This window comes from Chrysemys picta, chromosome 11 (genome assembly GCF_011386835.1).
Source record: "Chrysemys picta bellii isolate R12L10 chromosome 11, ASM1138683v2, whole genome shotgun sequence".
In the NCBI taxonomy this organism is placed as follows: Eukaryota; Metazoa; Chordata; order Testudines; family Emydidae; genus Chrysemys; species Chrysemys picta.
Window position 1 is genome coordinate 4,763,648 of NC_088801.1, and position 27,946 is coordinate 4,791,593.

At 44.7% G+C, this 27,946-nt stretch overlaps 1 protein-coding gene across 9 annotated transcripts in view; it reads right to left on the reverse strand.

The window, feature by feature from the left end:
- The window catches only part of SMARCAL1 (SWI/SNF related, matrix associated, actin dependent regulator of chromatin, subfamily a like 1), a 248,766-nt gene that overhangs the window by 22,433 nt on the left and 198,387 nt on the right, over positions 1-27,946 (reverse strand). For 6 of the 9 annotated variants that reach the window (XR_010591506.1, XM_065561407.1, XM_065561413.1 and 3 more), the window contains 5 exons: positions 24,840-25,023; positions 22,448-22,598; positions 18,275-18,433; positions 16,217-16,282; positions 2,693-2,833 (listed from right to left, as the gene is read on the reverse strand). Coding sequence is in view for 8 of the 9 variants with exons in the window: in XM_065561407.1 (XP_065417479.1) it covers positions 2,693-2,833; positions 16,217-16,282; positions 18,275-18,433; positions 22,448-22,598; positions 24,840-25,023 (701 nt within the window). In the remaining variant the exon portion in view is untranslated. The remainder of the gene's footprint in view (positions 1-2,692; positions 2,834-16,216; positions 16,283-18,274; positions 18,434-22,447; positions 22,599-24,839; positions 25,024-27,946) is intronic. The other 3 variants (XM_065561410.1, XM_065561414.1, XM_065561411.1) reach the window with 2 other exon arrangements.

Below are 27,946 nucleotides of genomic sequence, written 5' to 3' on the forward strand. Positions count from 1 at the left end.
CTCACCAAAGACTGTCACATGAGGTCTTAAATAAAAGCCGAGTTTACATTGGTCATTAACATTGTTGTGAACGGTATGCTCAGATACTACACTAGGGGTTATGTCACTATACTGAAAATATGGCTTGAAAATCAAGGCAGACGTGAAAAACAGATTTACCTCCAGAGAGGAGTAGGAAATGTGTGTCTCGGTCCAGATTTAAATTAAGCATCATAAACTAACACACTGGATGCCCATTTACATACGAAGTCAGATATTAACAAAGGAGATGTTAAGTCAACAGGGAAGCGGCATACAGAAAAGCCAAGCCACAGGTGGTTATCCTGTCTCAGAGGACAGACAGTGAACTTTGGGGGTATATGTAGGATGCAAAGAAAGCACCCCCTCATCACTTAAATGGGCAGTGTGTTCACGTTTATGAAAATGGGATCTGAGCTTATCTTGATTGAAAACACTGCAAAAGACTTTGGGTGAGAAGGTGAGAAACTTCTTCACACAGGAGGTTAACCTGATCGTTGAGCTTAGTCTCTAAAAAGCGTTATGCTAGGATTTTGCTTTATATGTAGCCATTTGTTTCCAATATCCTCACTCATTCTCTCCAGAATCTCTACACTTTGATAATATATTGATAGTGAAAACAAGAATAAGTTTATTTCGGTGCTAAGTAAAGTGCAGGTCCTGAGCTGAATCTTACAAGCTAGCATGTACACCGTCTCTTCAGGGACAGCAGACCTGGTATTTTTGAGGGTAGCCAGCATTAGGGGTGGATACCACAGGGGAATGATTCAAGGGGACTGGGGCGCACCTACTGTTAACCTACAAGGCAAAGGAAGGGTTGTCATAAGCCCAGAGGAGAGTGCTTGGGTGGCTGAAAAGCTGGCAGTGTCAGGGCGCCGATGCCAAGCTATCACAAGAAAAAGACTTCCTCTCGCTAAATGTAACAAAATGACTCAGTCCTGGGTACCCTGAGAACCGTCACCCGTGTGTCGAGGGATCCTACTGTGGCTGGGGAAATGGGAGGTTTCCATTCTCTGCCAGGTATGCTGCACTTTGCTAACACTAATGCAGGGATCTTACAGAACCCAGCAGCTAGGCTCGCTATCCTGACTCCCCATGCAGTGTGACCGTAAGTTAAATCAACAGTGTCAATACATTACCACTGAAGCCAATGGGCTAGTCAAATGCAGGGCACTTGTGCATCCCTACTGGCTCCAAGCTAGCCCCAAAGAGAGAGTAGGCGCTTTGATTATTAGACACACAGCTCCAAATGTATGATCAGGATATGGGAACTCAGTAGCCACTTTGGATGGAATTTAGGTACAAAGCTCTCCGGTGAGGACCCGCTAAGTGCTAGGTACTCCAAAGAGTGACAAAATACCAAACCATGTCAAGTAAAACAAAGATGGTTAATATTATGGCTTATAGGCATGACATTTAGCACCCACCGGGTTATCTTCTACTGCTCCTGCAGTGGTTTGATCTCCACGAACCCTTATGGAAAGGAAGAAGCTATTATCTCCATTTTATAGAAGCCGCAGCACAGAGAAGTTAAGTGACTTGACCAGGGCTCCACAGGGAGTCCATGTAAAAGCCTGGATTAGAACTTAGGCGTTCCTGGTGCCCAGTCCTGTGTTCACGCCACTAAACCATGATTCTCTATACCAAGGGCTAAGCATCACAAATCTTTATTTTGGGGGATGCGAAGAGTTAACATGAAAGATACGCTGGCCTAGAAGCCTTCTGTAGCTCAGCTCAATTCACTTTCTTATTCTGCTTCAGGATTTAGCAGTGGCATTGGATCCCCTCTCTGCGCCTACCAGACCAGTTAAAAAAATTATCAGGTTCTGGTCGTCTCATGAGCCAAGGAAATCATCAGGGCTACTCCGAAGACCAGCGCCACCAGCACACAGCAGCCCTGAACCTTATGAATCCAGGCACCAGAGAATTCCCCTTGTATAGCGAGTGGCATAGAGCTGCGGTAGCGGCCCCTACTCCACACCCCTCCTTGCTGCCAGCATGGCTGTGTCTGATTGAGCCATAGCTGCCGTGACGGCCCTTGGGAGCCAGTGGCAGCTGGCATAAATTTAGGCAGCTTTTAGGCGATTCTAACACATGCCAGGCCCCTGCCCGGCAGCCAGGCGGTCCCAAGATCAGGTGGCTCATAGTCTCCATTGCTCCTCTGCCTCTGGGCTTAGCAAAAGCAGGGCTCCAATGTTCAAACAGCAAAGTTCTTCAGGCTGTTAAAAACTAGCATCAACATACACGGGACTAGAAATTGGTTTCCAGATGGTCAGCCCAAACCTGCAGCCGCTCCTCACAGTCAGACGCCACAGGGTCAGATCCTCTCCTAGCAGACTCGCCTACTGCTGTGTTGCCTTTTGGTCTTTTAAGCCAGGGTCTCACTAAGGCAGATTTTAATTGAGTAGCTTTGCTTCACCCCAGCCCAAGTACACAGTTTACACGCAGCACAAAATGCTTCACAGTGTGACAGCTTTCAAACCACTGCTGTGAGCAAGAGAAGAGACTCGGCCTAAAATTACAGGCCGAGGCTACACACAGCAGGAGCAGAAGTGGGGTGAGGGTCTCCACTTTGGCAAAGAAATAAGTACCCTGCCAGATCTGTACAGCTGTTTGTGATCACATGAACATGCACATCCTAGGCTAGCATTTCACAGATAATACACTCCAATACCTTCTTGGCATCACAGTAGCGGAGTCCGAAGGAATGGAACTGAGGGAAGAAGGTTGGCCTGACAGCCACAATCTGCGTATAAAGCTCCGCGGGGCGCGACATGGCAGGGGTTCCCGATAGCAAGATCGCTCTTTTGGCAGCCTGCAAAAACAAAATTGAACACGATTATTATACAGATAAAAAACACAAGCAGAGTTTAGGAAATCACTTCAGCAGCTTGTGCGAACCATAAATCTCACCCACCAAATAAAGGTCAAGTTTCAACTCTCCTAAGGAAGGAGTGCATCGTCTTCAAAAAAACTCCTGGCCTTTGCTATGTCAAGATGCTCCGAGGACAAGGGCTCCGATCTCCACAGAGGGGAGTACAACGCACTGCCAGTCATGGCTTCGGAGATAAAGGAAAGTCTATTTTTATTACGGCAGGTTGACAACTGGCATTTGCCCCTATGCATGTTCAAAGCTCGTACCTGGCTCAACATTCCAAAAGGCATCAGATCTCACAGAAAGGCTTCACACACACCTCTAAGGCACATCCTCGCCTCCAGAATAAATTCTGTTGCAACAAGCCTGCTGCAGCAAGCCATAAATATACCCTGTCCTGCACACACAAAAGGGATGCAGGGAGACAAGAAAAGTTTCAGACTGAACAAAAAAAAAAGAAACTGTAAGAGGCAAATTATAGGCCAACCTGCCAATCTTGGTGGCTCTATAAACAGCCTGTTAGATGCCAAAACCTAATAGCTAATAAACAACAGTCATGCAGGAAAATTGCATGCAATAAATCAAATGGGAAAAGTCAGCAGTTACAAAATAAAAAAAAGATTCACCACAAAAAAGAATTGCAACGGGAAGAGAAATTCTATTTTATAAACAAAATCCTCAAGTTGCACTCTTGCCCTCTTACCTCCAATAACATATAATCCCCTTATTACAAGAGAACTATGAATTTCCACTGCTATAATTTCACATACAATAGTTAAATTACGCATGCCTTGTAATTTCCTGCATGCTTTAATGCAGGATCATTAAAATAACAAAGAGATTCTTGAATGACATCTATACCGACAGCTCATTCACACCGATATGAAAAAGAAAATGAAATTCTTTTATCCTTTCAGCGAGATCTACCAGTCGCCCAAATCTATTCACTAGACTGACTCATTCACTCGCCGACCAAGTCTGGAGGAAGAAGGGTTCACTTATCAGTTACCGGAAATTAATTCAGCAGTTCTTTGTCAGATATTTATAGGCTGAAGTCAAAATAGGTGGGATTTTTTTCCCTATTAAGCAGATCCAAGCCGGAGATGTGGTCATAGCTAAGGTCAGAAAAGTCTCACTAACATAAAAAGCAGGTTTCTTATAAAGTGAACAGACAGAAGAGATGCCAGCTCAGTTGACTTCTGGGAGGGGGGCCCTAACCGCACCTGGGACAGAAGGCCAGCCACCTCAATTGAGGGAGGGGGCACAGAGCACATGTGATTCAGTGGGACAACAAATGCTAAAACAGAGACAGGAGTAGAGGTCAAAGGTTCAAAACGAGAGTACCAGCTGGTGACACTAAGCAGAGAACCCCTGACAAAGGAGTCAGTGGACGCACCCCAGCGGAACTCTGCCCAGAGACACGAGACAAGTAAGAACCAAAAGTAGGCCCCAGTCACAGAGAACCTCCCCATTGAGCTTCCCTCTCCCGGACTGATGGATGACCAACTTGACCAGTGCCAGCAGGAGGCTGACAAGGTCACGTGCAACCACACCCTAAGCAGGAGGTTCTGAAGGAGCTGAAAGAGGGGCTGCAACATGTCACACTGGGGGGGCAGGCAAGTGCCAGGGTCTCCTGCTCACTGCAGAAAGGGCAGGCATTGGGGCATCCGTGAACTGTGCCAGCCATGTGCCCGCACTCAGCTCCATGAAGGAGCCACCAACTAAATATCCCCGGAAGACCACGGGTGGAGTAAAGGCTGGCCTGCTAGGGGTCCTTGCCCATGTCAGAAGATGCCAGGTTGACAGCCCTGCAGACTTATCTTTGCATAAAACTGGTACAGCACGGACAGTGGCAATACAACCTTCTCCACCTTGGACCTCCTAGGGTTAGAGGGGAGTTCAGTCTCCCTGCTCAATCACTCCTTATCTTTTTCTCACCAAGGACTTCTAACAAGGCACCAGTTAGTGCAAATGCTGCAGTTTGTTAATCCCAGAGCACTAGGGTGCTCGGTACAGTACAAAACACAGGAAAACTGGGTAGTCCCTCACCTAAGACATATTAATTGTTTTTGGGATGTAGACACCTGCTCACTAGGAACTGAACTAAGACCAATCGGCCCGTTTCAAATAAGCTACTGAAGAGCTGAAGCAGATGGCAACAACTTTCAGTCACTACTGACACAAGCTGGATTCCATGCAATACAAAATTAGCAACAGATGTGAAAGGCTTTTATCTTCCACATGGCCATTCTGGCCTCCTCTTCCCAGATCCTACATTTTACCCTGTGACAAGGGGCAGAGGGAAGACCAGGTCCCCAGTAAGCAAGGGGTTAAGTCTGGTTTCTGTTCCCTCTCCCCCTGCACAGGTGCAGAGAGGGAGAGCTACAAAAAGGGCTGCTACAGAGCCCAGGGGGGAGAAAGTCAAGAGCCGGGTGAACATCTGGCTAGATGGGGGTTTTCTTCATTTGTTTTGCTTGTGGTGACTGTTTTAAACTGATGCGATGGAAATTTGTTCCTGCTAAGTCCTTGTTGATCACTGCTTAGGTTATGTCTACACTACAGCTTATGTCGGCAGAACTTACGTCGCTCGGGGGGTGTGAATAAACCACCGCCGAGTGACGTAAGTTGCACTGATGTGGACAGCGCTATGTCGGCGGGAGAGTTTCTTCCGCTGACGTCGCTTCTGCCACTCGCGAAGGTGGTTTTATTATGCGGATGGGAGAGCTTTCTCTCATCAGCATAAAGCGCCTTCATCAGACACACAGCAGCTGTGCCGCTGCAGTGCTGTACGTGTAAACATACCCTAAGTCTTATTTCCTGAGAAATTTCCTATGTGTTAGCGGTGGGATTTCAGACCCAGGGAAAGTAATCTACCAACCTGGAGCAGCAGAAGCTGGTAAAACGACTGGTGGAGCAGAAGTGCAAAATAAGACAGCAATGACCAGCAAGGATTTTCTAGCAGGAGCAAATCTTTATAACCAGTTGAAACAAGTCACCATAAAGAGCAGCAGAGATAAAACGCCACTCAGCACCTGGATCCTAACCTTCCAGACTGGCATTCTCCTCCTGCCATTCTTGTAGCTCCATCCTTGGGAAACTGTGCAAGGGAAGCCAGACTTGGTGCCTTGTTCATTGGGAACCTGCACCTGTCCTGCAGCCCTCATCTGGCCAATCAGGTAGTCATAAGCCTATAATAAATAATAATAATATCTAGCTCTTATCTAGCCTCTCATCTGTAGATCTCACAGTACTTTACAAAGGACGCCCACACGTGATGAGAAGAGTTCCACAGGCTTGGCAACATTTCCAAAAGTCACTTCAGAAGGACTAATTTCTGAAGTGTTTCCCACCCCCCACCAGGTACTCAGCTTAGAGGTCAAAGCCCAGCGCCCAATTGCTTCCAAGTGCAGAAAAGGGGAAGTTATGCCACAAAGAAATAAATTGAACATGCAAAGAGCCTCATTTGCATACAATGGCTCTCAGTAGGTTAAATGAATTTCACGGCATGAGCCCTACCACACACTAACAGGCGGATACTTTTTTCCTTCATAAATGCTGGTGCTGGATGTACAGTTACTGAAGTCCCCAGTTCTTGCTTACTCTGTCGTTTTGAACTGATTAACATATAAAGAATATTACCCTGATACAAATGAAGAATCTGATGAGAATTTCAATGCAGAAGACAGAATCGCTTGAGAGAGATGAGACTTGTTGAAGGGGAAAAGATACGGACTGTGGCTGAAGCTAATTCTGAGAACAGGTTTCTATACTGCGATCAGACAGTTCTCTGGATTGGGCCCAGGTTGCATCAGGATTAGTCTGAAGTCAGAATCCCACAAATATAAATATTGCAAGTGATTTTTTTTTTCCTAGAAGGTATGACAGATACCAAAATAAAGAGAATTTTTTTTTTTTTAATGGCAGTGGTTGAATTTGGCTGTGGTAGGATGGGAAGATGGGGGGAAATCACAAGCTCTTGAGATCAGAACTGAAGAACTAGCATAAGCCTGGAGGGACAAGGTCTTCTGTGATTCGAAAACAAGGTTCTCTCTCTCTGGGCCCCTGAGATTGAAGATTCCTGCAGACAGAAGGGTGACGATTTTTAATTTATTCTATCCCCGTGGATTCAGAATGCCTACGGGAAAGGAGCTAACTCTTCCACATTGGAAAGAGAGCTTTTTTGCTCTCCATCACATTCGAGTTTCAGCACTGGCTAATATACTCTGACCTATTTCTCTTTCTAAACATTTCTTTTGAAATGAGCGCACACACAGAGGACTGGAGCTGCAGGCTACATGGAGCTTCAGGACTTCCATAATACCAACACAGGCCCCCATCCTGCAACCATCTGAAAACGTGCACCACTTACTCACGTGAGTGAGATCAGTGTGCCTACTCACGAGAGTAAAGCTACACATGTGCTCATAAGAACGGCTATACTGGGTCAGACCAAAGGTCCATCCAGCCCAGTATCCTGTCTGCCGACAGTGGCCAATGCCAGGTGCCCAGAGGGAGTAAACCTAACAGGCAATGATCAAGTGATCTCTCTCCTGCCACCCATCTCCACCCTCTGACAAACAGAGGCTAGGGACACCATTCCTTACCCATTCAGGCGAATAGCCATTAATGGACTTAATCTCTATGAATTTATCTAGTTCTCTTTTAAACCTTGTTATAGTCCTAGCCTTCACAACCTCCTCAGGCAAGGAGTTCCACAGGTTGACTGTGCGCTGTGTGAAGAACTTCCTTTTATTTGTTTTAAACCTGCTGCCCATTAATCTCATTTGGTGGCCCCTAGCTTTTATATTATGGGAACAAGTAAATAACTTTTCCTTATTCACTTTCTCCACACCATTCATGATTTTATAGATCTCTATCATATCCCCCCTTAGTCTCCTCTTTTCCAAGCTGAAAAGTCCTAGCCTCTTTAATCTCTCCTCATATGGGACCCGTTCCAAACCCCTAATCATTTTAGTTGCCCTTCTCTGAACTGTTTCTAATGCCAGTATATCTTTTTTTGAGATGAGGAGACCACATCTGTACGCAGTATTCAAGATGTGGACGTATCATGGATTTATATAAGGGAAATAAGATATTTTGTGTCTTATTCTCGATCCCTTTTTTAATGATTCCCAACATCCTGTTTACCTTTTTGATTGCCGCTGCACACTGCGTGGACGTCTTCAGAGAACTATCCATGATGACTCCAAGATCTCTTTCCTGATTAGATGTAGCTAAATTAGCCCCCATCATATTGTATGTATAGTTGGGGTTATTTTTTCCAATGTGCATTACTTTACATTTGTCCACATTAAATGTCATTTGCCATTTTGTTGCCCAATCACTTAGTTTTGTAAGATCTTTTTGAAGTTCTTCACAGTCTGCTTTGGTCTTAACTATCTTGAGCAGTTTGTATCATTTCCAAACTTTGCCACCTCACTGTTTACCCCTTTCTCCAGATCATTTATGAATAAGTTGAATAGGATTGGTCCCAGGACTGACCCTTGGGGAACACCACTAGTTACCCCTCTCCATTCTGAAAATTTACCACTTATTCCTACCCTTTGTTCCCTGTCTTTTAACCAGTTCTCAATCCATGAAAGGATCTTCTCTTATTTCATGACAATTTAATTTACATAAGAGCCTTTGGTGAGGAACCTTTGTCAAAGGCTTTCTGGAAATCTAAGTACACTATGCCCACTGGATCCCCCTTGGCCACATGTTTGTTGACCCCACCCCTTCAAAGAACTCTAATAGATTTGTAAAACATGATTTCCCTTTACAGAAATCATGTTGACTTTTGCCCAACAATTTATGTTCTTCTATGTGTCTGACAATTTTATTCTTTACTATTGTTTCAATTAATTTGCCCAGTACTGATGTTAGACTTACCGGTCTGTAATTGCCGGGATCACCTCTAGAGCCCTTTTTAAATATTGGCGTTACATTAGCTATCTTCCAGTCACTGGGTACAGAAGCAGATTTAAAGGACAGGTTACAAACCATAGTTAATAGTTCCGCAATTTCACATTTGAGTTCTTTCAGAACTCTTGGGTGAATGCCATCTGGTCCCGGTGACTTGTTACTGTTAAGTTTATCAATTAATTCCAAAACCTCCTCTAATGACACTTCAATCTGTGACAATTCCTCAGATTTGTCACCTACAAAGGATGGCTCAGGTTTAGGAATCTCCCTAACATCCTCAGCCGTGAAGACTGAAGCAAAGAATCCATTTAGTTTCTCCGCAATGACTTTGTCGTCTTTAAGTGTTCCTTTTGCTCAACTTTGCAGGATCAAGGTCACGAGGAAGGAAGTGGAAGCAGATATCCATTTTACACCATAGGAATCTTTGGCTAGATACAATTTTTTTTAAGTCTTATTTCTCAGTCTCTGAGTTCTTCACTGATGACACACCGTGATGCTTCTGAAACCCATTCATGTTCCATTGAGACCTTCCCCGATTCCCACTGCCTTGTGATATCACATGCAATTACAGAAGAACAAAGAACATGTAACATTTTGACTTGTGGGAGGAAGTGGACTCGTTTTCAGCAGGGGTCCCCAGGAGAACCCTCCGTGGACAAAGTGGAGAAGTTTCAGTCTCTCCCAGCACTTTAAAAAGCAACAGAGGGTCCTGTGGCACCTTTGAGACTAACAGAAGTATTGGGAGCATAAGCTTTCGTGGGTAAGAACCTCACTTCTTCAGATGCAAGACGCACTTCTGTTAGTCTCAAAGGTGCCACAGGACCCTCTGTTGCTTTTTACAGATTCAGACTAACACGGCTACCCCTCTGATACTTCCCAGCACTTTGTTTGCTATCCGTTGTACATTTCCCCTCTATCTTTATAGTTTTAGACAATTTGAAAGTATATGTATTACCTCTCCAACGCTTATCAGCTACATGGGCAGTCTAGGCTAGTGGGAGCCCCATGAAGAAAGAGGCTGGGGCAGAGGACAGCTGATACTGGGGGTGGGCCTATAAGGATATGTCTACACTGCAGCTGAAAGCAAGCCTCCCTGCCAGAGTAGACAGACTCACTCCAGCTAGTGCGCTAAAAATTAGTCTGGACATTGCTGCAGGGGAAAGGGCTTGGGCTAGCCACCCGAGCTTGGGCTAGCCACCCGAGCTTGGACCCTGGCGTCAGGTGGGCTTGGACTCAGGTGATATATCCTAAGATCACTGGCAGCAAGGTGGTGGATAGACACAGCTAGCCTAGCTCTTGACTGTCCCACCTCTTGGGTAGTGGGAGTTAAAAGCCAGCCCTGACAGAGGTGAACTCAGGACAGCTTACCCAGTGTCTCAAGCCTCGCAGCAAGAGGAGACCTTTTGGTATACATGGAAATAGAGGATTTAGCCCCTTTAAAACAGGGAATCTGGAGCTGTCTGGCCATAAAAAGCTCATAGCATTCACCAGTACCATCAGAGATGATTGTGCTATGGACAGGCCTCATGCAATTCCCAGTGCAGATTGGTCATGGTCCAAGTCATGCTTGAGCTTGAAAGTGGGGTACACAGGTACTGTGCCACATGCCAAGAGATTAATCAGTGGGGGTTCAACCCATCCTCCATAACCTGGAAGCATTCCAGAGGACTGGAAAAGGGCAAATATAATGCCAATTTATAAAAAGGGGATAAGGTCAACCCGGGGCATTACAGACCAGAGAGCTTAACTTCAGTATCCGGAAAGATAATGGAGCAAATAATTAAGCAATCAATTTGCAAACATCTAGAAGATAATGAGGTGAAAAGTAACAGTCAGCATGGATTTGTCAAGAACAAATCATGTCAAACCAACCTAACAGCTTTCTTTGACAGGGTAATAAGCCTTGTGGATGGGGGGGGGGGAAGCGGTAGATGTGGTATATCTTGACTTTAGTGAGGCTTTTGATACGGTCTCACACGACCTTCTCATAAACAAACTAAGGAACTGCAAGCTAGATGGAGCTACTATAAGGTGTGTGCATACTTGGTTGACAAACCATTCCCTGAGAATAGTTATGAGTAGTTCACAGTCAAGCTGGAAGGGCATAACGAGTATCAGTTCTGGGTCCGGTTCTGTTCAATATCCTCATCAATGATTTAGATAATGGCATAGACTAGAGTACACTTATAAAGTCTGCGGATGATACCAAGCTGGGAGGGGTGGCAAGTGCTTTGGAGGAAAGGATTAAAATTCAAAATGATCTGGACAAACTGAAGAAATAGTCTGAAGTAAATAGGATGAAATTCAATAAGGACAAATGCAACATACTCCACTTAGGAAGGAACAATTATATGTACATATACAAAATGGGAAATGACTGCTTAGGAAGGAATACTGCAGAAAGGGATCTGGGGGTCATACTGGATCACAAGCTAAATATGAGTCAACAGTGTAACATTGTTGCAGAAAAAGCAAATATTCTGGGATGTATTAAGAGGAATGCTGTAAGCAAGACATGAGAAGTAATTCTGTCTCTCTACTGCATGCTGATTAGGCCTCAACTGGAGTATTATGTCCAGTTCTGGGTGCCACATTTCAGGAAATATGTAGCCAAAGTGGAGAGAGTCCAGAGAAGAGCAACAAAAATGATTAAAAGTCTAGAAAACATGACCTATTAGGAAGATTGAAAAAATTGGGTTTGTTTAGTCTGGAAAAGAGAAGACAGAGAGGATATGATAATAGTTTTCAAGTACATAAGAAGTCGTTAGAAGGAGGAAGGACAAAAATTGTTCTCCGTAACCTCTGGAGGATAGGACAAGAAGCAACGGCCTTAAATTGCAGCACGGACAGTATAAGTTGGACATTAGAAAAATCTTCCTAAGGCCTGGTCTATACTACCCGCCTGAATCGGCGGGTAGAAATCGACCTCTCGGGGATCGATTTATCGCGTCCCGTCGGGACGCGACAATCGATCCCCGAATCGGCGCTCTAACTCCACCAGCGGAGGTGGTAGTAAGCGCCGCCGACAAAAAGCGGCAGAAGTCGATTTTGCCGCCGTCCTCACAACGGGGTAAGTCGGCTGTAATACGTCGAATTCAGCTACGCTATTCACGTAGCTGAATTTGCGTATCTTAAACCGACTCCCCGCTGTAGTGTAGATGTACCCTAAGTGTCAGGGTGCTTAAGCACTGGAATAAATTGCCTAGGGAGGTTGTGGAATCTCCATCATTGGAGATTTTTAAGAGCAGGTTAGACAAACACCTGTCAGGAATGGTCTAGATAATATTTAGTCCTGCCATGAGTGCAGGAAACTGGACTAGATGACCTCTCGAGGTCCATTCCAGTCCTACAATTCTATAATTCTATGTATCCCACTTGCTTAAAGTACTAAATCAAAACGCCGTCTGCACGGCTTCAGGAGGCCCACTTTCTCCAGCCAAACGGTGGGGAACGAAACCCTTCCCTACCCATCCCCGGCACTTGATAGAGAAACAGCAAAATTGGTCTTATAGGACTCTGGTGTACAATACAGAAGACCAAGACACGTAGTTATTTATATGAATGATTATTTACCAATCCACGACAGTGAGATTTCAGTCACATGTTTTATACATGGGTAGAGTGGAAAACTCGATACATCACTGTCCTGTGCCGGCGCCATGGCAACATTTACGCCAGAGCAGAAGATGATGAGTTATACGGTAAAAATAGCACTTGATGTTGAAAAATGATCAATGACCTCAAGATATTAAAGATTAAAACAAATCCACAGCGAAGTATTTCAGAAGCAGATATTCAGCCCTGTTGCTAGCAAGGTAATTTTCAAATTCATACTAAAAACTTAAAATCTTCTTTATTGATTTAATCTGATTATTGTGCCGTTTTGTCTAAACCACCGTAACAATTTCTAAATTTTACTGGCCACTGTAATATGGAAGCTACAGCACCAGATTCTAGTACGCTAAAAAGGACCTATTAAATACCCATGGAAGGGACGCTATCAGCCTCAGAAACATTTCAATTTAAATCTGGCCATGGCAGTTATGGGCATATAAATATTTATAGCAAATAAGAAGCAGAGATCACATTTCTTAGAGGTTTTTTTCCTCTCCCATAAATCAGCTGAAATCTAAGCATTCATGATTTGGAAGACGTCCATCTACTTGTTATTCGAGAAAGTGGCTTCAGGACCCAGAATGAGATTCTGTGCTGTCTCTCCAAGAGGCACAGTGCAGAACTCACAGCCAAGGGAACAAAGTCAGATTTAGGCACTCACGACCCTGAGGGGGCTAGAGAGGCCCACAGCATAACTAAAGGGTTGTTACACTGTGGCCTAGTCTTCACTTACCGGCTGGTCCGGCGGCACGCCATCGATGTTCTGGGATCGATTTATCGCGTCTGGTTAAGACGCGATAAATCGATCCCGGATCGATCCCGGAAGTGCTCACAGTCGGCGCCGGTACTCCAGCTCGCCGAGAAGAGTACGTGGCGTCGACGGGGGGAGACTTCTAGCCGTGTCTGGACCGCCGTAAGTTCGGACTAAGGTACTTCGAATTCAGCTACGTTATTAACGTAGCTGAATTTGCGTACCTTAGTCCGAAGTCCGGACTAAGTGGGGACCAGGCCTGTGAGTTGGGAGTGAGGGTGACTCCCAGCTTGAGACATACCTGTGCTAGCTCTGAACCAGTGGGCTAAAAATCGAGTGGTGGGATGGGCTAGCTTTCTTGAGCACATGCCCATCCACGATTATAGAAAGGTGCTCGGGGCGGCTAGCCCCTCCCACGGTTGGCCGCTAATTCTATTTTTAGCAACAAGCTCAATCAGAGCTAGTACAGGTATGTCTCCTCAAGCTGGTTTTCACACACACCTCAAAATGTAGCTATACTCTGAGGCTTTTCGGGGGAGGTCGCTGATTTAAACTATGCCAGCATACTTAACGCAGCAAAACGTATGAGCACACAAAGGCTTCAGACAGTTCTAGGGGCCTCTCTAAACTATAGTAGCGTCCCAGGGCTTCCCATTGTCTCCACAGCACGGTGTCAGCCGCAGGGCTGCAATACACAGCATTCCCATATTCAACTCCCCCACCGGCACGCCCCTACACCAAGGCTTGTGAGACTGTGTCAGGACCCCTCTTCTGCAGTTCCTGCACCAGACCACTTCACACTGCTCTGATCCTTTTACATGGTGTAAACAGGCAGGAACAGAAGTAAGACCCTCACCCCAGGTCTCAAAACATTTAAAGATAAATAATAAATGTGTATTTATCTAACCCTTTTATCCAGCCATCACGAAGCACTTAAATATTTAGAATCCTGAGGTTTTAGCCATTTTGGTGTTTATTTGATGCATATTAGGATTACAGCTGCAAAAAGGTTAACATTTAACCAAAGAACCTCACTTTTTTGTTCCTTTAAGTGAGAAAATATTTAATATTTGCACCATAAATCAAAAGATTAGAGCAGCAGGATTTGAAATGATCAAAATGGCATTCACGTGGACATCGGATAGAAAGTTGTTTGACATATTTTGGCCTCCATTTCCTTGCTTATTGCCATTTTCAGTTGAAAGTGGAACACTACAAAAATCAGTGTACTTTCAAAGGACTGAAATTCACAATGTTGGAAATCTCAGCTCTTCATTAGGTGTGATCAGTGATTTATCAGTGTAAAACTGTAAACTCTAAATAGGTTAATAAAGGACACTGGTCTCCTTTTAAAGTGGCCCATCTTTGGTTCTTTACCTTGTATCATGCAACCCACAAATAAGTTTTGAAAGCTGATCCTCACACAGTTCAAAATAGGAAAGACGACACTTTTCTGGGACCTGAGCCACCTGGTGAAATCATAACACATCTGTAGTCCACCCAGGACTTCATAATTGTAAGCCGTGACAGAACTCGAATCCATCCAACAGCACAGGGCCCTGTCACTTGAGTTAAAGGAGACTCTCCTTTTGTTGTAAGGGAATCAGGCGTGCTCTCTCTCTCACACACACACTCAGTTGAGCAAGTCTGATGCTCCAGCCAGCATAGGGGAAGGGTGTGCACACACAAGTTGGTGTTGTCCATTACATAGAAGTGCTACAACAGGAAAAGTGCCCTGGTTTACTTATTGCAATTTGCACAGAAAGTTGCACCATGTGCTCAACTTCCAATTGAAGTCTCAAAACCAATGGAAAACAGGATTTTGACCTTTTTTCAATCTACATATTCATGGAGAACAGCATAATTAGAAAAACAAGAAAAAACCTTCAGCATGTGAACTCGTCATTACAAATCTCCACAATACAAGGTTAGTCAACGCTACCATCGGCAAAAAAACTCAGCGTAGGTCTCCTATCCCAATAGATTAATTCAACTACTGCCAACCACTGCGCCTAGGACAGATACCCAGCCCCTTCTCTGCTGCAGACTCGGAAGTGCCTTTGTTCCACTGGCACAGTGGTCTGTCAGTGATGAGACAGCAGGTGCCAGGAATGCAACACTGAGTGTAGGTTAGGTTCTACATCCCAGGTACGTTGGGAAAACCTGAAGTAGTTAAAAGGCTTTATAATGAAAATCTGGTATGTGCATGTATCTATCTGTATTATATACTGTAGTAGTTCAACCAGGGGGAGGGATAGCTCAGTGGTTTGAGCATTGACCTGCTAAACCCAGGGTTGTGAGTTCAATCCTTGAGGGCCATTTAGGGATCTGGGGCAAAAATCTGTCTGGGGATTGGACTAGATGACCTCCTGAGGTCCCTTCCAACCCTGATATTCTATGAATCTATGAAACCTTTCTGAACAAATGTACTTGTTTAGCAAAAACTGGGGCTGTACCAGTCAGTTCCTGCCACTTCTCCATTCAATTATGGAAGCAAGCAGTGTTGGGACATAGGGCTCTAGCACAAAGCCAGGGAAGGAGGAGCCTAGAATAACAATATTGGAGTATAGCAGTACTTAAGAGCCCCAAGTTATTGCATGTAATAAATGTTAAGTGCTTACATGGTGCTTGCTACATTAAATACACAGTGCAGATGTTAATACATTCTTACTACACCCCGGGATGAAATATTGTTATCCCCATGTTACAGCTGGGGAAATTGAGACAAGGTCACATAGCAAGTCAAGTGGTAATATTGGGATTAGAAATTGGGAGCTCCTGCGCTCTTTCCATTAGACCCTTCTGCCAGTCATGTGCATGCAAACATGCAGTTGAGATCTGGGGACAAATTCTGTGCTCAGTTACACTAGTGTAAGCCCAAAGTAACTGCCTTGGGATCAAAGAAGTTACTTGGATTTACCCTGCCCCATAACAGAATTTGGCTGTTCGTTCCTACGTCAGGTATACAAAACCAATACCGCTAGGAGTCTCTAGGAGGAAATTGACGAGAGCTTGGCATACGGAATACACACCTTAAGAAGAGGCATTGCAGCTTGGCATCGCGCAGTTTTTGTGTTTTTTAGGAAATGAGATTCATCCTGAAACAAAACAGGCAAGAAAATGAATAGAGCTAAGCCCTGAGTCATAGCCTGACTCTGGGATAAAGAACAAATTCCGAGCATCCTATGCTGCATAATACTTCAAGCCTATCGTCCCTAAGCAGGTTTCAATCTCTGGGCTGGCCAACATCATATTCCGAATGTGAAACCATCATGAAGGGGGTGGGACTGTCTGAACATTAACAGGAAGGGGAAACAAACATTAAGACACGAATCTTATGAATGATCATAGCCAAGCAAGTAAGTGGAGAGAAGAAATGAAAAGAGGCAAAGAATTTCCACCACTGATCTTCATTTGCTACTGTGTGTCCTTTCTTTAAATGCAAAACTCATGGGGAGCCCCACGCAGTGCCGCCTCCCCAAAATGAAGGGGTTAATGAAAAGCATCAGAAGTGCAGAAATCTAATTAGGAACCAACTGTTTTGCTGTTAGGGCTCTCCAGGTGGATAATAACCTCCCGGCTGAGAGACATCACTCGCAGAATAGGCTACATTTCCTTCATTGTAGTTAGGCAGAACTTAAAGACGCTGAGGAAATTGGCACCCTCTAAGGGTATGTTCTCATCTTGATGTGTGTGGAGAGTGAGCAGCCATGCGTGGAGAAGACGAAACACCACTTAGCCTCCAAGGCACAGCTTTCTCAATCCTGGTTAGCAATAAGGTAATGTTATTATGACAGTGGCAAGCAGAGGAGGACTGGAAATAAAAAAGCAGGGAGGCTAAACACTCAGTGGGGCCATTTTGATCTACAGGACATACACAGGATTTGAATCTGCACACACACGTGCATGAATAAAAGATCTGCAAATTTAGTGCAGATTAAAGGTACCGACTGATTGCTCTAGAGTCATAGATGCTCTACCCTCAAACAATGTGAGCTTCCTCCATCCTGACACGGTGTCTCAGCCTGGACCCTTGCGAAATCAACAGAGGTGAGAGAAAAGTTCAGTCTCCAGCACCCAGTCTGTTCTCATCCTTTCTGCTGACACCGCCACTAACAGTAGTCATGGTTCTTTTTGTGACAGAAACAGCCTGGTTTCCAATGAGCAGATGAGAACACTAAACTCATTTCACGTAAGATAACAGACATCAAAGTGTAATGACTTTTTGGTTGCCATTGATCTAAGCTGGATTTGAAACAATAGGAGTTCTAAAAGGGTCCCATTAAACATATACACATATATTTATTTATTTTAATTAACTGGAATAGAGCTGAAGTCTACCTAAGGGTTTTCTATAATGGTTGTCCCTATATAATCTGTATTTTTCAGACACCAGAGCCATCCATGAAAGTAAAGAGGGCATAGAAATTGCACACACACACACACACAAAAAGCAAAACACACACTTGTAATGAAACAGTCCGACTGAAGTATGTAGGATCAATCTTGATTTTGACTACGCTGCATTTTGATGCTTTAGACCACTCAGAACATTATTTCAAGAGGGTTTTTTGGTTTACTGGCTATGCGGATAATGTAGCCAATGGTAAAATTCTACGAAAACCAGTCAAAGGCATGGCCCTTCCTCAAAACACGTTGACTATGGCATTCTTTGGGCAAAACACAATCCCATTGATCTGCCAACAGAGCACTTCTGGAACTCTATTCTCCAGCCACTGGAAACATCTATCTTCCCTTACAGTCAATGGCAGCTGCTCACATCCAGCAGGGAAGAAACAGGGTGTCAGGAGCTGGAGAGGAGGATAAGGAGTACAGAGCAGGGGAGCAGCAAACCTTATCTGAAAAGATTTCAGGAACCCTCCCCCTATATATATCTACATGTACTAGTGACCGCTGGAGATTGCCCTGGAGCCAATACATGGTTGAATATATAAGGATAGACAACTTGCTGTGTAGAGCATCCAGTCACTACAAAGTTTCACTCTCTCCAAACGCCTGTTAACAACCCAGGAGAACCCAGCATGTATGTGCCTCCTAATCCCATTTAAATAACTAGGGGTGCTACTTACAATAATGACAACTTGGAAAGTGTCTTTGAGTTGCTTATCCATCTTGCTGAGGAGGTCGAAACTGATTATGTTTATCAGTTTTGCTGACAGGTTGTCTTTGCCTGTCAGTATGACATTGGTGCTCTCTGGGCTCAGGGAGGGAAGCCACCTATGAAATGCCTGAGAAAGGAGAAGAAGTGATTAATAGGCTGGTGAACCTCTCTAGTGTCTTTCCTCTGAGGATCCCAAAGACCTTCCCAAGCTATAATGGAGCCTCATAACCACATCTTTGGAAATAACCAGTTTGTGCTTCAGTTTTACCCAACTTGACAATGGGTCTAATAATGTTTAAGTGACTTGCCCAGAACCACGCAGTGAGTAACTGGAAGAGCAGGCATCAGCAGTGGAATCCCATGCTCCGGGCACTACACCACACTCCCTCCACTAGGAAGATCTAAGCCTACTTTCTCTTTGCTTCTTACTCAGCAAGAACTCTGGCTGTGATCAGAAATGAACGCGATTGTCTACCAATGTTGCTAGTTGTGCCCAAAAGCCAGAGCACAACTAGAGTGGCATGGCCACTGTTAGCAGAGAGATTCACTGTTATTCCGCCCACACCAATAGTAAACATGAAGCTGTGAAAGCCACCCACTTATAAGCAGCAAATATTTTACAGGGCAGGAAAGTTTACAAAACTTTGCACCATGATACAGATGAAGAACAATTTATCCGGGTCTTTTAAAGGTCTTTTTTCCCTTCTAAGAACCAGTCTAACAGAGCCACTGACTGCTGCTCTATGGTGGCAACTGAATTACTTGTGCTCACATTTCATTATGAAAACCAGCAGATAAATATTCAAGAAGGGGCCACTGATTTTGGATCCCCAATTTGAGACCGATTTTTTTTTTCAGGTGCCGAGCAATGAAAGTTCCCATTTATTTTAATTACTTCAGCCTCCCTGCAGCATTCAGTGCTGTTGGTCATGAGATACCGTTGCCTCTCCTGAAAGAAGTGGCAGAGGTCCAGGCGATGCGCTAACATGGTTTGAGTCCTTCCTGCAGGGACGTAGCCAAAGAGTAACAATGGGAAAATCATATCTCCGCCACTAGACCTCTCACTTGTGCAGTCCCACAAGGATCAATTCTATCACTGGTCCTATTACACAGCTACCTAAAACCACTGTGTGAACTGGGCAGATGACACGGATTCTAGTGCCAGCAGTAAGAGAAGGACACAGTTCTACCTATCTTCACCACATACAACCACACCACCACCACCACGAGAGCCTAGTGCTTGGATGAGATCAGCCCACGGATGAAGAGCAGCTGCCTGAAGCTGAACCCGAGCAAGACAGGGGTGATGCTGATGGGCAGGGGAAAGCATATTAAAGAGTCTGCAGGCACAGGGCAGTCTCCTTTGGTTGACGGTTCACAAACACACAATTGGTTAATTCAGTCTGTGGCTTAGAAGGCTCCTGGATTCCTCGCAGACAATGAGCACTCTCATAGCAGCATCCATGAGTAATGCTTTTTACCATCTCTGGTTGGCTAGGAGACTCTGTCCCAACCTGGCCTCAGTTATTTACACCTTCAGCACCTCTCAGCTGGACTACAGCGATGTGACAGATTCGGGCACGAAGCTTTCGGCGCTCTGGAAGTTGCAACTACCACAGAACACTGCAGCTGTCTCCACAGCAACACCAGCTTCTGCACGCATATCAAACCTGCTCCCCGTTCTTACACTGGTTTCCCCATAGAATATCGACTCAAGTTCAAGGTCTCAGTCCTTACTTCAAGGCACTCAGTGGGCTGAATCCCATCTAAAAGAGCCTAAAGCTCCGGAATGAAGACCACGGCCAACCACTGCACTTCTCTGGCACAGTGGAACTCTCTACAATAAAGGGTAAAGCTTTCTCGGGGGTTGGTCTGAGACTAGTTCCTGGGGGAGTTTATTCCATAAGGACTATCACAAAACTCACCACCTTCCACTCAAAGTGCAAGATGAATTTTTTTGACCAAGCCTTCTCTAACATATACACATAGTTACATGGATTTTTTTGTTTGTTTTTTTAAATCTACACTAATAAAACGCTCCACTGCACACACTTCTCCCCTTGAGGAAAGGATGAGAGAACAAAAGCCACGTAACATGTTAATACATGACTGGAAGGTGCTCAGATACCACGGTGACGCGTGTGGATATAAGAGCCCATCCAGAACAAGATTAGAGTTGCAAATGCTTAGCCCTTCTGAAAATCAGGACCAAAGACATTCCAAGCTGGGCACCCAAAAATTGAGATATCCTAAATCAATAGCCACTTTTAAAAATGTTGGGCCAGATCTCCACCAGCCTCTGAAGGATACCGCCGCTGCCTCCTCCGTATCCCAAATATAAGTAATTTTACTCCCTCATTCACCAGGTAAAAATCTAGATACGTCTTCTGTAGCTCGGCTGACTGCCCAGTGCTTTGTTATACCATTGGCAGGGGAAAAAGAGAACAAATAGTTGTGGTACTAAGGTCCCACCACGCAACAAAATCCAACCAATTTACTCTACAGGCAACAGCATAGTGAACTACTGAAAAAAGAACCCCACCAAGTCAGGCATAAACCTTATTAGCCTAAGGGCCTGAGCACTTCTACTCTTCACTTTCTCCCAGCATTAATGAACATTTCACAGTTAAGGACAGTATGCCTCAAAATCATCTTGCTAGCACAAGCTGTTTAATTGCACAGTAATTGCCCCCCGAGGACAGACCCTGCAGCCCTGCTTTCTTTCAATTATGTGTATTCCCAATCCCTGAGAGCGCCCATCTCCAGGTCCTGACCAATGTTCCCTCTAATTTTTTCCACCCATGTGTGGAATAACTTTCGTTATGTGCACCGAGGTAATTTGTGCGGACGTGTGCCGCCAGTAGAAACAAAAAAACCTAGATACAATAAATATTTTTAAAAAGTTACCATAGGGATAATTACTCCAGCCAGGACAGGTTAGGCATTTTAGAACTCACTACTCAAAGAATTAAATGTAAGTGTAAAAGAGAAATAAAAATTAGGAAATGCATAGACCAGACAAAAAACGAAAATAGCACACTTTGAAAGAATAAAACTACAGAGAATATATGTGCATTGCAGGAAGTACCAAGAAGAAAAACAACAACAACATGTGTGTGTGTGTGTGTGTGTGTGTGTGTGTGTGTGTGTGTGTGTGTGTGAGAGAGAGAGAGAGAGACTTTGTGTGCATGTGAGTAACAGAGACAGAGATTGTGTGAGCTGGCTGCTGGGGAACTCTCAGAGACCTTGCACTGTCTCTTTAAGGCACTCACTCACTGGACCTCAGACTGCAGCAGCTCTCTCCTGCTCCGAGTCCTGAGACTTGTCCCCTCTTCCCTGCTCTGTGGAGACGAGGTACAGGGCGGTGGGGTGGGGGGGAAAACGGGGACGACGATGACACCCTGACATCCGCACCCCGCTCCCTCCCACTCTGCGCAGCCAGCAGGAGGGTCCCAGAAGCAGCTACAGGAGCAACATGGCTGCAAAGCAGCAGGGGCACCTGAACACACGCTGCCGGATGTGTGCGGCACTTGAATCACTGCTGGGAAGCCACGTGACCACGCAGCTTAGAGGGAAAGTATATCAAAGCATTTTGAGGGTTTTGTAGATTAAAGCTTATGGGCCAAATTTTGCCCTGAAAAAGGCTTGCTGGGGTCAGTGGGAATTGCAGAATTTCCACATCTGCAATTCTGTAGCGGCTGAGACACTGATAGAACCCATCTTGGTAGGTTTCAAAAGAAGCGGACAATTGCTTGGATACCAATGGTGTCTTGGGCATTAGTGAAATTAAGATGCTTAACGACAGTGATTCTGGTTCACATGCACAAGGTTAAACCAACTGCCATATATGGGGTCAGAGAGGAATTTTTCCTTAAGGCCATTTTGTCAAAGTTCTTTTTCCTAACCTTCCTCTGGAACACAGAATGAGGATCATCCATTAGCCTCAGGCAAGCATGTGTCATATGATCAGCTTCTTGCAATTACAGGGGATAAGGGAACCCCATCTCTTCCTATTTTTCCCCTTATTTTTCTAACTGGAGGGCAGTTTTGCCATCCCTCATAGAATCCATAGGAAGAACAAACAAACAAAAACAAAAAACCACAGGTGAGCCCCCAAAAGCTCTATTTAAACATACAGTACCTCTGCCCAGGTAAATCTCACTGAGGAAGGTGTTACCACCAGCAACGGCCACTCCTTTCGGTAATATGCAGCAATACAGATAGCCTGGATAGTCTTCCCCAAGCCCATGTCATCTGCAAGAAGCAAACGGCCTTCTCTGGAGATGGCAAAACTGAAAGAACACAAGGCAGAAGGGTTACTCCTTTCCCCATCTTCCCAGCCAAGGTTAGCACCATCCCTCCCCAGTCTGAGAAGCTCATTGCCAAAGAAGAGGGAAGGGAAACAGCAGACGGCTTCCTTTGCTGCCCCTTTGGTTTTATTTTTAAAGTACTTTATAGTGGCGACCTGACAATCTGGCAGACAGAAGCCCTCTGTTTAGCCCCTCAACTGGCACAGTGCAGACAATGGCAGCACAAGCTTCCCCGTGCAGTCCTGCCAAGATGCCTCAACCTGATCGGCAAGGACCATCTCCAGGACGAGCAGATAGTCAGGTCTCCCCAGTCTGTGCAACCCTTTGTCTCTCTCTCCTGAGATGACAAAGGGGGGCAGTTAGTCCCAACTGTTGTGGTGACTTTTGTGAGCCCAACATTTGTGCAGGGGGAATTGGACTGACCAACCAATTCATTCCACCCAGCTCCTGAAAAACTCAGCTTGAGTCACGCTGAGGTTTCTTCTTCTTAAGCATCACCATCACCAGCAGAAAAGGTTCTGCAGTCCAAATGAGACCTCCAGCAACATCTGTGCAGCCACATTGCCTTCTAATTCTACCTCCAATTACAGCCGGGCAGTCCCATTGTCTCCAGTGGATTTCCACAGGTTTAACTGACTGGAACTTAGTAAGCAATGTAACTGAGGGTGCAGAAAGGGGAATGAAATCCCGCTCACACAGTCTAGCTGTGCTGGGTCTGCAGGTGTAAGAAACTGATTTTAGTCACTAAAATCAGTAGACAGGGCTCTGAATACACACAGACAGGTTTTTTACATCAATGCTTTTCACTTTGGAATTGCACTTTTATGGAACCACTGAGATCACGTTGAACGTGAGAATGGCCACAGTGGGTCAGACCAACAGTCCATGAACTGGGCAATTTAGCAAGCGATCCACCCCTTGTAATCCAGTCCCCGCTTCTGGCTCTCAGAGGCTTAGGAACACCCAAAGCATGAGGTTGCATCCCTGACCATCTTGGCTAACAACCAAAGAATTCATTTAGCTTCTCTGCAATGGCCTTGTCTTCCTTGAGTACGCCTTTAGCACCTCGCTCATCCAGTGGGCCCACTGATTGTTTGGCAAGCTGCCTGCTGCTGATGTACTTAAACTTTTTTTTTTTATGTTAATTTGTGTGTCTTTTGCTATTTGTTCTTCAAATTCTTTTTTTTGCCTGCCTAATTATTGGGTCCCAAATGATTAAGATGTTCATTTTATTCCACCATTGTACCATTGCTCGAACCAAAAATTAAGATGAAGCCTTGTTCTTAGACCATTCGATTGCACTAGGTATTATAGAAGGCTCTGAACTGCAAATTCTCCATTCAGTGTGTATGGGTCACTTCCATTGGTATGAATGAGACTGAGCAACAAATATGCAATCTTAGGATGTACAGATGCCAGGGTGCTGCAGTACTGTGACAAAACCGACTAGTCAGAGAAACCATTTCAGTCCTGCTTCTGAATTACTTTGATTTTGCTGGGGTTGAACCAGACCATTAGAGATGTTTGAATCTGCTCTTTCCAGGATACTACTAAATACTCACCTACTCTTCCAGAGTTTACCCTGATCAGACTAGAAAAACATTAGCATGGGACTATTAGTAATATCCGGGGCTGGGGATTTAGCTGTGACATTTTGCTGCTTGATACTACTAATAAATAGTGACCAAAAATGAGAAAAAAAAATTTAAAGTTGCTTCCTCCACATATAATCAGTTGTTTTAAATCTTCCTTGGATTCAGTTTTGCTCCCCTACACATGTGTACAGCTTGTAAGAAAGAACAAAAGAAAGAAAGAAAACATCAGCTAATGCACTTGGATACATAAGCTGAATTTATGAGAAAAGCAAATGATGCATGTGCACATACTCAGCCCAGAGAGGCACATCAAAGATGTGCCGAAGGGACAGATTTACAGGACTTGGAAATATTTCACACTATCATGTGCCCTGGTAAATGTGATTTCCTTCCCAAGTCATCCTGAGAAATTCTGGATACATATTGGGTAGACATGTGTAATGGGCTTCGTTACCCTTCTATTTAAAGACGAATGGAGTCTGTACCAAAGCCCAGCACCCCTTGGGTGAAATTTGGATCCAAACCCATCTCTGATGGGTCACGGAAAAAAATGCAAACTCCACGCTGACGGGAAATGCCAAACCATAAACACAGACCTGGCTCTTCACGGCATAAAAATGGGACCTACTTCACGCCTTCTCTCTGAAAGGGCATGAGGCTCATCACAATTTTGGAATCCACCGCTGAAAGGTCAGCTTCAGGAATGTCTGAGACACGCCAGGCGGGCTCGTCAAACTGAGGAGCAAAGGCTTGTATTACTGGCTTGGGCAGCGGTTCCACCTCTACCGACGGAAGGCGCTGTACAGCTTCCACTGAAAAGAACAAACGGCAGCCGGTTAGCTGAATGGGGATCACATATGGAATCTACACTAGTGCCGGGGGACATTTTGGCCCCACCAGCATTATAATACTACGCTTGTCCTGAAACAGCTCAAGAAAGCCTTGCCTGATCCAACAGGCATGGCCCAACTACGTTACCTAAAATCTGTTCTTGAACCCCGGGCTGTTAGCTACTCACACATGCAGATATAGTTGCCAAGCACGGCGCTGCTTGGGCCTGTTTTCCCAGGACAACTGCTGCTAGCACAGGTCCCCCGTCCAGTGTGAACAGGAAATTTTTAATAATTTATTTTAACAGCCAGGGCACAGATTACCCCACAGGCAACCTTCAGCACCTTGTTCAAATCCTTATTTGTGTTAATGAATAACAGAGTCCCCCTAAGCACTGTAGAACTGAGGTTTTGATCTCGTGTTGCTTCAGAACTCTGAAGTAGCAGACCCCCGAGGCCTCCCTCTGCAGAGAGTTCCTCCTCAATTATCTGAGCGGAACGGATTTGAACTGCTGTTATCTGAACAGGGTCACATCCCCAGCCTAAAATCTCTCCTGGTCAATGTATCCCGGCATAAAAGCTGCATATAATTGGATTGCGTCTGCCCTCCATCGTGCGTCACTCATCTGAACTTCTCTGGGGCAGGAACTGTCTTCAGGCTGTATATGTTTGTACAGCCCCAAGCACAATGGTTATCTGACTGGGGCCTCTGGGTACTACCACACTGCATGTATTAAATAATAATTAATAAATAGTAATCCTGTTTCAAAGAAGATAGGGCTTGATTTAATAAAGGAGGGTGGTTCTAGGCGGGTTTCAGGATTGGGAGAGAGATTTTGCCAATTTTACACTTTTTGAACTTGCCCACGACTTTGTTTTGTAACCACTTCACAGAAGACGTTACAACTACATTAGGCTAGGACCAGGCTTCGAAGCCTAGTTCAAGCAACGTCCCAAGGCTTTTAAAATCATTCTTTAATGCATGGACATACCATATCTTTAGGGAAGCTGTACCGGATTTTACTCTCTGCTATGAAACTATCACTAAACATCAGAACATTTATATCCTTCATCCATACATCAATTTGCAATGATATGCAACACAACCCTTTATCCAATGCTGTACCAAGCTCCCACATATCCCTGGTGCAAAAAATCTGGGGTTTAATCTTTTGAAGCCACAAGTTGGGGGTCAAAATTTCATTGCATTCAATTTTCAGACACCCTTGTTTCACACCCCTCCATTCCCTCTCCCTCATAAAAGCCAAGTGAAAATCTTTTTACTCCACGAGAAAATGATTAAGAATTAATAATATTAACACAATTAATTAACACAATAACATTAACACAATTTCCTGGTTCTAGCACACATTTTAAACTGATTTTTCTTCACAATTTTCTTTTTTGACTACTTAGAGGAATCAAAACACATTTCTGCATTATACTAAACACACGCGTGCATAGCCACACACGACGCTATACCAAGCATGCGTGCAATGCACACAAAGCCCCCATTATTGCTGGAAGCACCTCTTTATTTTTAAACCACTAAAATAGGAAATTGGGGGACTATAGAACACTTCCAGCTGTACAAACATACAGAGCTACTTAAATTTGTGCTCACTGATTTTATGTATTACAACTGTGTGGGCACCAAATATGCCTCCAGACTGCAGATTTTTATTTTAGCTTCAGTTCTCTCTAGAGCAGAGCAGCAGACTGGATTCTTGCTACACAAGTAAAAAATCCTTATTTGAAAGGATTTCAGTTTGTGCTTGTGTGATGGTCGGAATTTCCTCAGCTCTCCAGTTTACTCTATACTCTTTCAATGGCGGGAAATCTCTCCCCCTAAGGATATCAAAAGCCTGTTATTATACTCACAAAACTTACTTACTGCGTTACTATAATTGCTACAATTTCCTACGTGATCATTCTGACGCTATTGTTCTGCAGAAAAGCTAGAAAAATCATTAGGATGCGTCTGCAGCCAGTGTGATTCATCCAAGAGTCATTTTTTACTGAAGTGACCTTTTACCTAAAGATGACTGAGTAACTGGGCAAATAGATATTAACCCCTCGGAACAGTTTCTGACAAAAGGAAATCATTGCAGAAGATAAGGCACAGGCACCGAGCCATATTTTATTTTTTTGCTGGGTAAGTGAAGAGGGACAGAGCTTCTCGACAGCATATAAGAGGGCTGCAAACCCCTCACAAGTGTTCTCCTAGGACACCACCCACAGGGGCCTTTATCATAGAATATCAGGGTTGGAAGGGACCTCAGGGGGTCATCTAGTTCAACCCCCTGCTCAAAGCAGGGCCAATCCCCAACTAAATCATCCCAGCCAGGGCTTTGTAAGCCTGACCTTAAAAACATCTAAGGAAGTAGATTCCACCACCTCCATAGATAACCCCTTCCAGTGCTTCACCACCCTCCTAGTGAAAAAGTTTTCCCTAATATCCAACTTAAACTTCCCCCACTGCAACTTGAAACCATTACTCCTTGTTCTGTCATCTGGTTCCACTGAGAACAGTCTAGATCCATCCTCTTTGGAACCCCCTTTCAGGTAGTTGAAAGCAGCTATCAAATCCCCCCTCATTCTTCTCTTCTGCAGACTAAATAATCCCAGTTCCCTCAGCCTCTCCTCATAAGTCATGTGCTCCAGACCCCTAATCATTTTTGTTGCCCTCTGCTGGACTCTTTCCAATTTGTCCACATCCTTCTTGTAGTGTGGGGCCCAAAACTGGACACAGTACTCCAGATGAGGCCTCACCAATGCCGAATAGAGGGGAATGATCACGTCCCTCGATCTGCTGGCAATGCCCCTACTTATACAGCCCAAAATGCCATTAGCCTTCTTGGCAACAAGGGCACACTGTTGACTCATATCCAGCTTCTCATCCACT